The following is a 13,929-nucleotide window of genomic DNA, read 5'->3' as shown; positions in this document are numbered from 1 at the left end:
GTCGTGCCGCTCGGCAAAGGCCATTTACCGGTGACAGAGACAAATAGAACCGGGTACGTTCTAGGGGGGTCCGTGAGAGAGAAGCCGCGTGTCGTCTAACTAACAGAAGCAGAGAGGACAAGAATGAGAGAAGTCCCTCAGTCGACGAGGATCGAGAATATGGCCATAGTAGGAGGAACGAACGACCCTCTGTACGAGCAGCGCAAGACGATGAATTCCGTCACGGCCTGGCCCTCGTGCCAGGTCCGTGACTCGATTCTTCAGCGCCCTTTTCCTTGTGCTCCCTTTTTTTTCTCCTTCTTCCCTACCGTTGTTAAGTTCTAACAGACGAGAAACGTACAATGGAAAAGCTCGTGATTATTTTTCCATCGTGTTTCTTTGCGTTTGAGGATGCACGTTGCGACATTGAACAATCTGAGGATTGAAAGTACAGTCGATGAGACGCGACTATTGCGATAATAAATGAAAATTAAATTTACTAAATAATATATTATAATAAAATTTGAAACCAAACCGAAAGGAAATTGTAGAGATAAGAGATGGTCTTGTTAGAGTTATTAATATACAGGGTGGTTGGTAACTGGTAGTACAAGCGGAAAGGGGGTGATTCTACGCGAAAAAAGAAGTCGAAAATATAGAAAAAATTTTTTTTTAATTTTTTTTTTTTTTAATTTTTCCATCGAGATAACGATCTACAATGAGATACGTTATAACGTACCGCACGCGTACCGAGCGAAAATTCAAAATCGAATTTCTCGAAAACAAAGCCTCAAACGAAAAATTTTTATTCTATATTTTCGGCTTCTTTTTTCGCGTAGAATCACCCCCTTTCCGCTTGTACCTCCAGTTACCAACCACCCTGTATATCACGAATAATTGATTATTATGTATTAAGTATTATGTTTACCATAAATATCTTATAACTTCTTACGTACACATTTTCAAGTTCGCTTCAAATTTTACGAATATAATCAGGACAAACTTACCTCGTTACAAATGTTAATGAGATTTCAAAATGCTTTGTACAATGTATACGTAAAAGATTTCTAGCAGTGTTCGACTACTTGTACGAGCCACGCCATAAATTCCCCGTAAGTACACGAAGACGCACCATCTACATATCAATTATTACTCTATTATTATCAAGCCTGGCATATGCACGTGTTCCAACAACACCCAACACGCGTCTTCCGTTCCACTCTATCCGCCTCGCTCTTTCCTCCTTTGTCTTATTCTCGCTATCACGAGGTTCAATAATTTCGTTGCAATTAACGCATTCATCGTGCCCTTGGGCCTTGAACGGAACGCAGCATCGAGAGCAAAAACTGGAAGGTATACCTGAGCAATGGACGAGTATCGAGTAGAGGGAAGAAGAAGAGGAAGGAAGGAGAAACGAGGAAACGAGAAGGATACGAAGGGATCCGTCGAGGCACGTACACGTTCGTCGGCCTTCTCTTCCTTAACCTGAATATGGAAGAGAGGTTGTGGATGCCGCACACGGCTCGCCGGGAATGCGGCGTGTCGTTGCCCCGGCGCAAGTTTTAGGCGCAAACCGCCGGTTCTTTTATTAAAAATCGCCAGCTGTCCGAAATTTTCTACCAAACAGCGGTTTTTCTTCGCTACGTTCGCGTTTCGATGTGGCAAAACTGCAGCACATGGTTAATCCGAATTAACCAGTTAGTTTCACCATTCGTCTTCGTGAACTGAAAATATAATAACATCGTATACACATAAACGGTGTACATGATTAATGCACACTAATATACATAATTAATATATATTAGTATCATAATAATTATATAACATAAGCGCATATTATGTAGGTATAATTTTATGTATATTACGAATATCTCTATTCCATTGGTAGTTGCCTTTTTATTACGAGAAATCTATAACAAATTAGTTATAACACGTTTAGAAAATTTTGTACATTAATCGTTAACATGGTGCAACGGTAAGTCGTATTTGGAAGCAGGTTTTCCTTTTGCTTAATGAAATGGGAATTTTTTATTACGCGTATGATAGAAATGGGAAGCTCTCACGTAATTATGACTGGATTAATGCAAAATACAAAGTGGTACGTTGAACAGTAACTTGCTCGAAACTTATTAAAATAAGCTTATGGTCCGAAATTTCGAAATTTAATCTCTCGAAATACCGATAAGCAACTAACAAAGGTGCTCGTACGAATATACTTTACAAACATTTTTCCAAAATACGAACTGAAAAGAATTTGCTGCAATATAAAACGACACGGTCCATAGTAACATTTATTTTAATATGAAACACAGAATAACTTTCAACATCGATAAATACAAAAGTACAGAAATTGAACATTTTTAAAAAACAACGATAATAAACAAGTTCATTGCCTGTATTTAACCTACGCATATTTTGTCGTATGTATCCGTCTGTAGCCGTATCACCGAAAGGATTAAAGGTCGAAAACAAACAGAGACGTATCTACTAGCGATCGTTGAAAAATTAATTTCCCATGTAAACGGTGGAAAATGCAAACGCGGCTTGGTAAAGGTAAGAAGTTGTCGTTGTGAGAACGATTTGTTGTCCTGTAGGAAACTGCATTAGATAAAACACACCAACGCAGGGCAAAAGGGACGTTTACTGTCCGAGCTGGCATGGACCGACGTTTCATGAAACATAAATGCCGGTGTATCCATTCGCTCGAAATCCCGGGCGGGTCGTTTTCGCCGTCTCATTTTCTATACTCCATTACTACTGTCATTAAACCCCTCGGCTGGCCATCGAAAATCCCAAACCTACCGACTGCCCCTCCGGTACGCGTTACTCCGCGACGTTTTATTACGATTAAGAGTCCCGCTAAAACACGCCGTCCAAACAGATAGATAAACGAGGAGACAAGGAAAATAGAGGGTGTGGATCCTAGAGAAACGTGGCGTGGCTCGATCACCGCGCTAGCAGATGTTCCCGGGGCTGAAATGGGGCTCGAACATCGAAATTCGAAAGCAGAAACGCGCAATGCGCCGCCAGGGGATCCTGGCGCCCCGCTCCAGCCAACTTATAGTTTAAGGGTAGAAACGAACCAAGGAGAATGTGAACTCGCCAGATAGAGCGAGAAGAACGAACATGTGCGAGATACATGCATATACAGGGTGTCCTGTAATACGCGTATTCTATGAAATTCGATGAAAGTCGAAATTACTGTGGATCGTCTCATTTCATTTAACGTAATATATTTTTTGCAGCAAGGTCGTATTTTATTAATATTAATTATTCTTCTGTAAAGGATGTTAATGAAACGTTGCTAAAATCATTTGAAACCACTTATTTCAGATCGTACTTACTTTGTTTCAGATCGTAATTTGATACTGATTTCACTTCTATAACGGCGAAACACTGCTGGAATTAAAATTCTTCTGAAATTTAATCAACGATCAATTTAACGAAGATAATCAAACATCAACTAACGCGACACAAACACTGATAAACAAGCTGAGATAGATAAAACGATACATCAACCGTGGCGAAATCACCTTCCTGTTTATACCGCGTATTAAATTTTCTACTAATTGTGTTATTAATTGAAAATCAGTACTACCAGTGTTATCAAATGCCAGACGCCATAACACAAAATTCGTTATACCTCATAAACGAGCTGAAACAAAGCATACGCCATCGACCAAAATTCTGAAATCACTTTCCTACTTGTATCGTGTATTCGATTCTCTATTAATTCTATTATCAATTGAAAATCAATATTATTTACGATTTCCTTGATTTTCACACAATATCTCTAAAATAACTTTACTTTAACAAATTCGAAAACCTTTCCTTCATATTGAATGCAATCTCAGACATTCTCTTTCATTTCTTAAATTCCACGAGACGCATACACATGCCAAACTTTCGATCGATATTTCTATAAACTTTTTAATTGTTTCCAAATAAAGGGTCTACTCTTCATGGAAATTACTGCCATACGTTACAGGACACCCTGTATGTAACACCAAAAGGGAATCTAAGTGGTACGCTGGGGCTCGTGGCGACTAGGAGAGAAGAGGCAGGGGTGTGTTGCTGTACAAGACTCTCGGTAAGCTCGATGCCTGTTAAGTTTCTCGTGTATTATATCGTGTGCCGAAGCCCCGAGGGACGTCCAAGCTTTGGGGTTCGCCAAGAGGATCGACCCGACCCGTACTGTTCACCGACGTCCTGCTTAAACTCTGCGGGGGAAAGGGGGAGCGAAACACCCTTCCTAGTTTTCGAGGGTGTTACAGGGGGGTTTTGGGTTGGTAGGAGAACGGGACAGGCGACGAAACCCAATGGATCGCCGAAAATGCACGACCCACAAACACGTCGCGCGAACAAAGAACATTGTCGGGCCGAAATAATTGCGCTACTGTCGGTAATAATGCGGCCAGATGCCTGCGTGCGGATCTACCCCTACGTTTTCCACGGAGGCCAAAGGGGACATTAAATTCGATGAACTCCACCATTTCTACGTTTTACGCTTATTTCTTGTTACCAGTTGTACGAATTTATTACTTTATCTTGCAAAGTTAACAAAAATCGCAATGCAAAATCTGTTTCAAGGCTACCGGGCTGGAATAAAACCATCTATCTGTTGCTTTATTTATCGTAGCGATAACGCGGTACGTGATGAAGTTGAACGAGATTTCTGTATAAAACGTGGATGACGACTAGGCAGGTTTCTTTCAGATTCTAAAACGTCAATTGCGAGCACAGGAGGATCTTTGGTAGAATTATGCGAAGGTCACAAGAGGCACATTTTCGTCGATTTTTCGATTTTAACGTCGATACGTGTTAGGAAATTCGATGAAGCGAACAAAAATTTGAATCTCACCCGTGGTGTCGTTTATAGAATGCACGAAACCAAAGAATAGCAATTACCAATTGAAATGATATGATATGATATGATGACAAAATCGAATGATACAAACGTCGAAAATAATTACAACAATCGTAAAGAAGAGTTTGAATTTCTAGTATCTACTAATTTAATTGTCATTCTTAGTGTAACACAGAACATATAGGTAGATTCATCTTAGACCACGGTTCCAAGCAAAACGACGATCATGAAGATTTCAGTAAGTTCGTAATAATCTTCCAGTCTTATCTCGCTGTCTGAAAGTGTACAGCCTGATGGACGAGCGTACTTGTGCACGCACCTGCATGAAATTTGGAAAGTGTAAGCCCTCGTGGAGAGTTGGCGCAGTTAAATGGAACGCTGACTGTACAGAAACGAATTTATAATCTGCCGTTGCAATAACCGAAACAGAAAATTGCCCGAACAACGCTGGAACGCGAGTGATAACGGACAACGATACGTTTCAATCTGACGCGATAAGGATCGAAAAGTGGAACGCGTGTAAACTGTTCATAATATTCGATGAGACGAGACCCGTTAAAAATGCATCAATCACCGTTAACGGGCCATCGGGAAACAGTAAGCAAAAGGAGCAATAAAGTGTCCGGTCGCATTTAGGATGCACCGGTTTCAGCGACAGCTTGACAGTTTGTGATGAATCGGCGGTACGCTCGGGATGATACCCGAGGAACGCGAGCACCAGCTAGGAAAATGGGCCATTTCGTCGGCTATTTACAAAACGCTCGAGAAGAGGTAAAAAATGACGGGTTACCCTGTGCAGACGGTCAACAACGACGAAGACGAAAACGACGACGACGGCGACGATGTTGAGGAACGTCGAGATCGAGGATACGTGAAGCATCGTTATCAAGCGGATGTCACGCGAGTGGCACGCGACCTCGCGACTTTCCGTCTCGCTACGCAAACTCCGTACAACGCTTTTCCATCAGAATGAAACAGGGTTGTGTCACCGGAGCTAGACGACACCCAGGGTAACAAATCACCGCAGATATGATGCCTCGTGACGATTCTCAGCGAAGGTTTTCGTTCGGAAATTTATCACCACTCGTGTACCTTCACTCTTTCATTTTTTTTTTTTTTTTTTTTTGCTTTCGTTTGGAAACGTCGTTGTTGGACGAGAGAAGGCAAAGTACAGGTAGCTTGATTATGGTACGTACGAAGTGGATACGAGAAATATTTGCACGCATCCTTATTTTCCGATAAAGCGTTTTTTATGAAGTTTTACGTTTCGTTGTTACAGCATCAAATTCTTGTAACATATGAACGTGAAAGTACTATTTTGAGAATGTTACGAATATTCTTAGCAGCCCGACAACACGTAAGTATAAAATATTCGAAGTAAAGTAATAAAATTATAGTAATGTTTTGTCAGATCTCTGTTTAAACGCCACTTCCTCGGTTCACTGTATCCATGAAAATACGAATTCGCATAAATAATCGCAAAGGTCTAAGTTAATAACGTGAATATTTAATATAAAAACCTGTAGTATGCCTGGTACGTATCGATGTCTTATACGTGTAAATTCCCTTTTACTGTGCTTACCTGAAACAAAATGAAAAGGGAAGAATTAGTTAGATATATCTTAGAATTTACACTATATGTTAATTATGTCCATGAAAATATGAATTTTCATAAACGTATCCGGAGTCTAGTAATCTGATTCCTACATGAAAATAAAATATAATATTGTTAAATCTTCTTCAATTTTTACATGTACAAATTTGAACCGTTATAAGAATAAATCTCATTATTTCAAAGTTAAACTAGTCAAACAAGGCAAGTAGACAGAAAATGTATCTAATAAGAAAAAAAAATGGAGAAACGAAAGAATCGGACTCGGTACGACAACTGTTGTTTACTTCGATTTTCCGTAGAACTATAGAACGTTAATCATTGCGTTTATTAAAAAGATTTATACGTGACAATAAATCGATAATAAAAACATTATGAAAGAATACATCGATGAAGTAAGTACGTACTACGTAAAGATATTCAAGGAGCAAGCAGAATGATTTCATTCGCGCGAATCCTTCGCTTCGAAATGATAAATAGCTGCCTACGGATAAATAGACATTATTCCCACGAACAACGTTCGCGTTTTTCAAGCGGCCATTTATTTAATACGTTTTAAGAGACTTTTAAATCACTGGCAGGCTTCATGTTCAACGGGCCTCGACTTGCCTCGAGTGCTCGAGCAAGTTAAGGCTTTTCCATCCACCTAATCCAGTTTTGATTATAAATCACTTAAAGCCGTCGTTCTGACAGCGAAACGAAGTTTTCGAAGGCTGTTCCGACATTGCAGCAGCTATATTTACTGACTCGCCAGCCCGTAATTGAAGGATTTATCTAAGGGAAAAAACGCTCGCCTCTCGCCGCTCAGACAGCCTTTTTTTCCTTCGGCTGCATTTTCTTCCACATCCAGGCAGCGACAAACTAGAATTAAAGCAGGCGAAGTTGCGTGTCATCGCGTTGTGTCGCGTTTACGCGGCTCTTCGAGATAAATCTACTAGTTGCCACGCAACCTATTTGCGTCGTGAAATCACGCGATATCGTCTAATTCAATGTCGTTTATTCCATCGCGAGACGACCTTCTACGATGACTTCTCATATGATACCAGACGTCTAGGAAACTTTGCATTTATCTGGCCATGAATTTTAAATAGAAATGTAACATCTATAATTGAGTTTCTCTGTAGACAAGCTTCAACTTTTCATCTCAATTTCATTATGTAGATACGTGGAACATGCCAGAACCAATGCAACTAATTCTCCTATACCTGTTCTTATAGCGTCTGTTCTTTCCGTGTATTGGAATACGCGTACGTATTTTCCAAGACATTCGTACTTTAAAAGATTCAAAGTTCGGAATAAACTCGTCGTATAATACAAATAATATAAAGATAAAATATCAAAGCAATGGTGAGAAGGACAAACCTTGATCGTTTTAATTAGTCGTATCATATGTATTTTACGATCGTATTAATTAATTATATTTTACGAAAGGAAAGAAAAGAACAAGTAACTGCTTCAGAAATATTATCAAATTAAGAAAGAGCGTAATATTAAGAAAATGATACAAATGAGAATAATAATCAAACTGACCTCGATAGAACGGACCCCGTGGAATATCGATAATAACAAACTCAACCGTTTGCGAATTAAAGCGAAATCCTATAACCGAGAAACCTTGCGAAAAAAATTCACAAGGCAAAATGCTGAATTAAGTAAATTGCCTCGGACATTTTTAAATATTAAACTAACAAGATCCGGATCGAGCGATAGAAATCCCAGCCACGGAGGATCATAAATTTGAACAAAGATTTACTGCGCTGAAAAAGTACTTCTACGACTTAACCAAGGTCGGTTAAATCCTCTAACAAGCGGCTTACAAAGTCAAGAGAGGCGACTCGTCTTATCTGCGAATTAGAGTCAATTCGCGCGTCTGGGACGATGCATCCGTGGAGAGGGCTCCTGAATGCATGGCAACGTCAAATAACAACAAGTACATTACGTCAGGTTAGTATGATTCATACGAGATAACGTCGTGGCAAGATAATTATGGTTGTTACGGGCAAACAAAGCGAAGGTACGCGCAGAGCCACGGAACCGGCGTCTATCGACCGGCCGAGTATACACCACGGTTCGACAATCGACGCGCCGCCACAATCAACGCTCGATTCACCCGCGAACGCGTCCCATCCACCGGCGCGAACTTCATTCGACGTTTAATGCGGACGAACCATTCGTGTCGAACCGATCGTTCTTATAAAAATGTCCGGAAATCGTGTTTGACGTATCGTTACTGGACACGTATATCGGATAATCGTCGTCCTCTCTGTCTCTTTCATGTGCGCGCTTCGCTCTCCCCTTGTTGATTCCCATCGACAACCCTTCCGACCATCTTTTAAATAAATTTCAACGCGGCGAACAGCTACCGGTTATCTCGACGCGTGTCACCGTCCATTTAAATCGGAATCCGAATGAAATTACACGGGCCATGGGTGCACCGATCGGCCTAAAAATCTGATCGAAATATAGATCTCCCAACTCTTCCGAAAACGAGATAAGTGATCCTTTTTTATAGTTTTTTTTTCCAGGTGAGGTATGTTGTTACGAACGATCCTAAAACGACAGCTATAACAGTTTCTATGAATAAAATAAAAATCAAATAAGGTCGAAATGATCCAACGAACGCGGAAAAGCTACTGATGGCTTCGAAATACTGTGAATTTTCTTATATCATCTTCGTATCATTGTAAAAGGTAAGAAAGAAGAAGCTGTTTACCTTTCGCCAACCGCAATACTTAAAATGAGCAAATACTGTTTACTAATATCTTCTACACGTTTCAACAATATATTCTGGACGTTTTGCTTATATATAACCGATAAATAGAAGATACTTTGAAATAAAAAGTGAACCATTGAAAAATTAAACATTTTTATTAGGACATCATTATAAAAAAAATGAGGACAAATCTTGCGTCTAACGGCGCACTGTGTTAAAACACTTTAAACATAAATGTGGCTCATCGATACAATCTGAACAATAGGTGGTCACTTTTTGGTTCGATTCTTAGCAATTTTTGATCCTGACTGTTTAACATTTTTTTTATAGCACTCTCTGAAAAATTTTCGTGCCAGGTACGCTTGCCCTTCTTTCTTCTGCATTTCGTGTCGTAATCTTTGTCGAATAAGTATATTCGACGGCTCTGGTGAATGGCACTGTGTAAGGCGCATTACGAGTGTCGTTCTAAAAGCTGATACCTTGACTTCTGTTTTTGATGCTTGTTTATAGCGTATCATCGCGTTTGAAACTGATGTATTTAACAATAACTCTAAAGCTAATTTTATATACCACTTGAGGGTTCTTCTATGTGGTGTAGAATATAGTATCATTTGATCTGATAAATCTACAGCACACTTTGCTCTGTTATAATCTACCACTACCATTGCTTTATCACAAACATAAATTTTTTTCAGACTTCTACCATTTCATCCGAATGTCTTGTCGAAATCATAAAAATGTCACGCTTGTCTCTCCACCTTACTATTATATATATAGAATGATCAAATACTGTCTACTAATATCTTCTACACGTTTCAACAATATATTCTGGACGTTTGGCTTACGACGAAATAACGAATACGAATGGTTTGTTGAAATAGACGAACCCTTGTTATAATATGTCGCTATCAACTGTTACCAAGGCGCCACAATGGTCACCCGTGACCACCAATAAGATAAACGGTCCATTGGGGAAGAATGTTGTCCTACATCATCAGTTTATTATTATTTTACCACTATATTCTTTGAATAATAAAAATACTCCCGTGGCGTCCTGAGTGAAACATCTGATTTCGGCGTGGCAGTCAAAGTGTTAACAAATTGACAAACTACGATTTCTCCTTTACGAATTTTGTAAAATTCTGCTGCTCTTTCAAAGTTCACTCGCAAAATTCAATTTCTCTTAATATCAGATTTCTTGCCGCAACGGAACAGCTTTCATTAGTATTGGCTATTTGTATCTCGTGGCTTGTAAAGTTTCGCTAATAATATCAATCCGACTGCACGTGGCAGCGAAGAGGATGTTTCTGGGATGTCCGGCTATAACGTGGCAATAGAACGGCAAATATTCTAGGCTAAACCAGAGTTGACGAGGTTAAGGGACAACCAAAGTCCACTGACGACCGATGTGTAATTCCGACTGGTTTTTATTACGATTTTAAGGCTGTAAGCCACTTAGGTTTAATGGCGCGACCGCGTTATACGCTCGTACGTTCCGGCTAGCTGGTGTAGAGAAAAAAAAAAGAGGGAAGAACGGAGGAAGGCGAAAAAAGAGAGACGTCAGAACGGAAGCATTATGCGGATCAACTTGAGAGAGAACGAAAAAACAAATGTCTTAAGTCGGCAATAAAAAAGGAGGAGAGCGGATACTTACATATTCTGCAACATACGTTAGTTATCGTGATATCGTTACATAAAGTACTTTATTTTATTACAGAAACACAAGGACGTCGCGTACAGCATACGAAACAGAGTCCCCAGTCAATAACAAGTTGCTCTGCTACGATCATCACAACACCAAGAATTACACGTGGTATTTCAACTACGCGACTAGTCGACCGAGACCTTTGCGTTGTTCGAGAATCCGTCATATGCCTAGCAGTCAGTGAACGAAAGGATGGAAAGAAGCAAGAGAACGAAAAGGTCCAAGGTGATGGAAAGAAAGAGCCAGACCAAAGTGAAAGAGAGATACGGCGGATCGGCAAGGTGGAAGAACGAAGAAAGACAAACGAAGGGCACGAACGCGTAGAACGGAACGAAATTCCTGACCAAGCAGCGTACCATGGTATTAACCCAGTTCAACCTGGGCATTATTGATTTCGACGCCGACCAGACGGTGTGAACGAAGTTTCATTCTTAATACTTTTCAAGCGTTCAACGTAAGCGTGCACACGGTGTTCTCGTTGCCAACGTACGACCGAATGGAGAGGATCGATTATCGGGCTGAAACCAGCAGCAAGCGAACCAACCAACCACTCGACTTGTGTATAGCGGGGCAAAGAGCGAACCTGGCCCGGATTCTGCTCCCGCCAAATCCCTCTCCTTCTCTCTCACTCTCTATCGTTATTCTCGCAACCTCGCAAGCGCGTTACTTTATTATTATTTCGTCGTTATCTCGATTGCCTGGCTTCCGGCGAACGACGCTTTTCCCGGCAACGACTGAAATCCCGGTTGCTGTTCCCATCGTTTCCCGCCGCTTTCATTCCGCCCGTATCGCCCCGGCGAAAATTACTTTCCGCCAAAGAGGCATACACACACAGCTCCAAGCGGATATCGATGTACACGCGCCACCCTAGTGTTTCCGCGACACACCGCGAACGCTTCGAAACGATTTAATTCTGCGAATACCTGGACAATTGGCCAGGCACAACCGTCCGACGGATACATTCTTACGAAATCGTTTCGCGGGAATGTGATCCGGATCCACGGCACGCCGATATTTCAGACCGAGCCATCAGCGGTGCAGATCGCAAGGTCGTTCGGAGGAGCGGCCACGAAAAAGAAGACTTCCTTCGTGGAGGAGGATGAACAGAGGCGCTGGAGCCGAGGCGAGACAGAGAGCCAGTTATATTAGGCTTGAAAGAGATCGCCGATCGCCGGTCTCTGCCTTTCTAATTAATTATCATACTCGACTGCCACGGTCCATTTGCGTTAGTCACACGCTTCTGGAAAGCACAGAGTAGCGGCGATATAGGTGCCGAAAGAATCTTTAGCTCGAAAAATTCCTCACGTAGGATGGAATTTCACCAGAGAAAGCGTTATATATTCGCATGTTTTATTCATTCGCAATCGAGTCGTTTTAGTATGAGATTTTGGGACTTTGTCATCGTCGATTATTGTATGCGACCGCTGAGGTGTATTTGTGTTAGCCACGCGCTTTTGGAAAGCACAGAACGCCGATATAGATGCCGAAAGAATGTTTCGCTCAAAGAGTTGCTTCTTTCAAAAAAGGGGCTGGAATTCTTTCAGAGAAAGCGTTCTGTTGGGTCGCTTCGTTCGTTTATTAAGACGATGAAGTTGTTTTAACTCGAATCTGAAGTTTTATTACTTTTCGATGGAGAATGATAACGACAAATAGGAGGAAATATATGTATATGCTTTTGCAAGAACGAGGTATAGTGACAAATATAAAATTTAGATAGATCGAACGTTTTGATTTAGTGCCTGGTATTCTTAATGTAATTGATGTCTTTATTTCTTACGGTAAATGACAAATGAAAGTAACTTCAGTCTCGGATAAAATCTGCAACATCGGCTTATCGAACCAACCAATATTTTACTAGTGGAATTTGTATCGAGGCAATGTCACAGCTCTTCGTTTAATCATACTATTCGTACTCGTGAGCAGTCCTCGACAAAGAAATCCTCGGAAGAAATCGAGAATTAATTCTTAAACGACGCAGAAGCAACGTACAAATTGACAAGTGACGCATACACTCGAGCTGCATCAATCTTTTAAAACTCTCGATAAACATTCAGCACCGATGACTTCCGAGACATTCCTCTACCAATGATACATCACGTTCAATCGAACGTGTCACGTTTCTTATTCATCGTTCGTTTCATTTTTTTCTTTTTCTTTTTTTTTTTTTCGTTTCCGTGACGCCGTTTTCCCGACGAGACAAAAATCCTTGTCCCAGAACGAACGGAAGATCGATTAATCACGAGAGAGGCGTAGTCGTATCGCGTTTCGACAAGTGCACGGCAAAAATACGCGGTTATATTCCACGTTATTAGAGAGAAAGCGCAGATCTCTCGTTCATTAAAGATTATATGCAAATCGTATGCAAATGCCATGCAAATACTGTTGCACACTTTTTCCACGGCATAATGCGCACCATAACGGCTAAGCATGACTTCGATGGAGTAATCGGCCGGCTTCGTATTCGCCGGTCTCGTTGGAAGTCGCTAACCAAATTACGAGCTAACAAAGACAGTATCTCGGCGAAAAGTTCCCTAATCTGTGAAACTTTAATCTGTAAGACTTTATTATGTCGTATCGTTCGTCTTTGTTATAATTTCATTGATTATATTTTATGCCAGTTACGTTGCAGATTTTTGTTATGGCTATTATTGACGTGTATTTCATACGACAGAACAGGGGAAAAATGAGTCATATATTTCTGGTTTTATAGAATAATTTGAAAATTCTTCGCCAAAATGCACAGCGTTGCTATTTGACAATATATCCACACCTTTTTTCGATTATAGCAGATGATTAACATACCGTATGATATACGTTGCTATCAAGATATACAAAATACACTTTATAATACACTTTATACATTGTCATAATACACTTTATAAATTGTTATACAATTAACGAGATAGAGTAGTTTATTTTATTGCAACAGTTAATTACCTTTAAACAAAGAAAGTGTGAAAAAATATAATTGTTCTTCTACAATTTTGTGGCATATAATTTATAAGATATTTCACTGTATTCAGAGTAATATTCTTCTATGGTTTTCTGATATG

The 13,929-nt window shown here is 40.3% G+C and overlaps 1 protein-coding gene and 1 pseudogene across 1 annotated transcript; one reads left to right on the top strand and one right to left on the bottom strand.

Moving 5' to 3' along the window:
* Positions 1-13,929, bottom strand: part of LOC117215757 — a 115,904-nt pseudogene that overhangs the window by 15,901 nt on the left and 86,074 nt on the right.
* On the top strand, positions 8,338-12,643 carry LOC117215758. Its single transcript, XM_033462222.1, has 2 exons — positions 8,338-8,402; positions 10,889-12,643. Exons 1-2 carry the CDS (start codon positions 8,366-8,368, stop codon positions 11,266-11,268), a joined length of 417 nt encoding a protein of 138 aa, XP_033318113.1. The 5' UTR covers positions 8,338-8,365; the 3' UTR covers positions 11,269-12,643.

The sequence above is a fragment of the Bombus bifarius genome, unplaced genomic scaffold (genome assembly GCF_011952205.1).
Source record: "Bombus bifarius isolate JDL3187 unplaced genomic scaffold, Bbif_JDL3187 scf7180000009790, whole genome shotgun sequence".
In the NCBI taxonomy this organism is placed as follows: domain Eukaryota; kingdom Metazoa; phylum Arthropoda; class Insecta; order Hymenoptera; family Apidae; genus Bombus; species Bombus bifarius.
The sequence above is the reverse complement of the archived record's forward strand: the minus strand, read 5'-3'. Positions and strand labels throughout refer to the sequence as shown.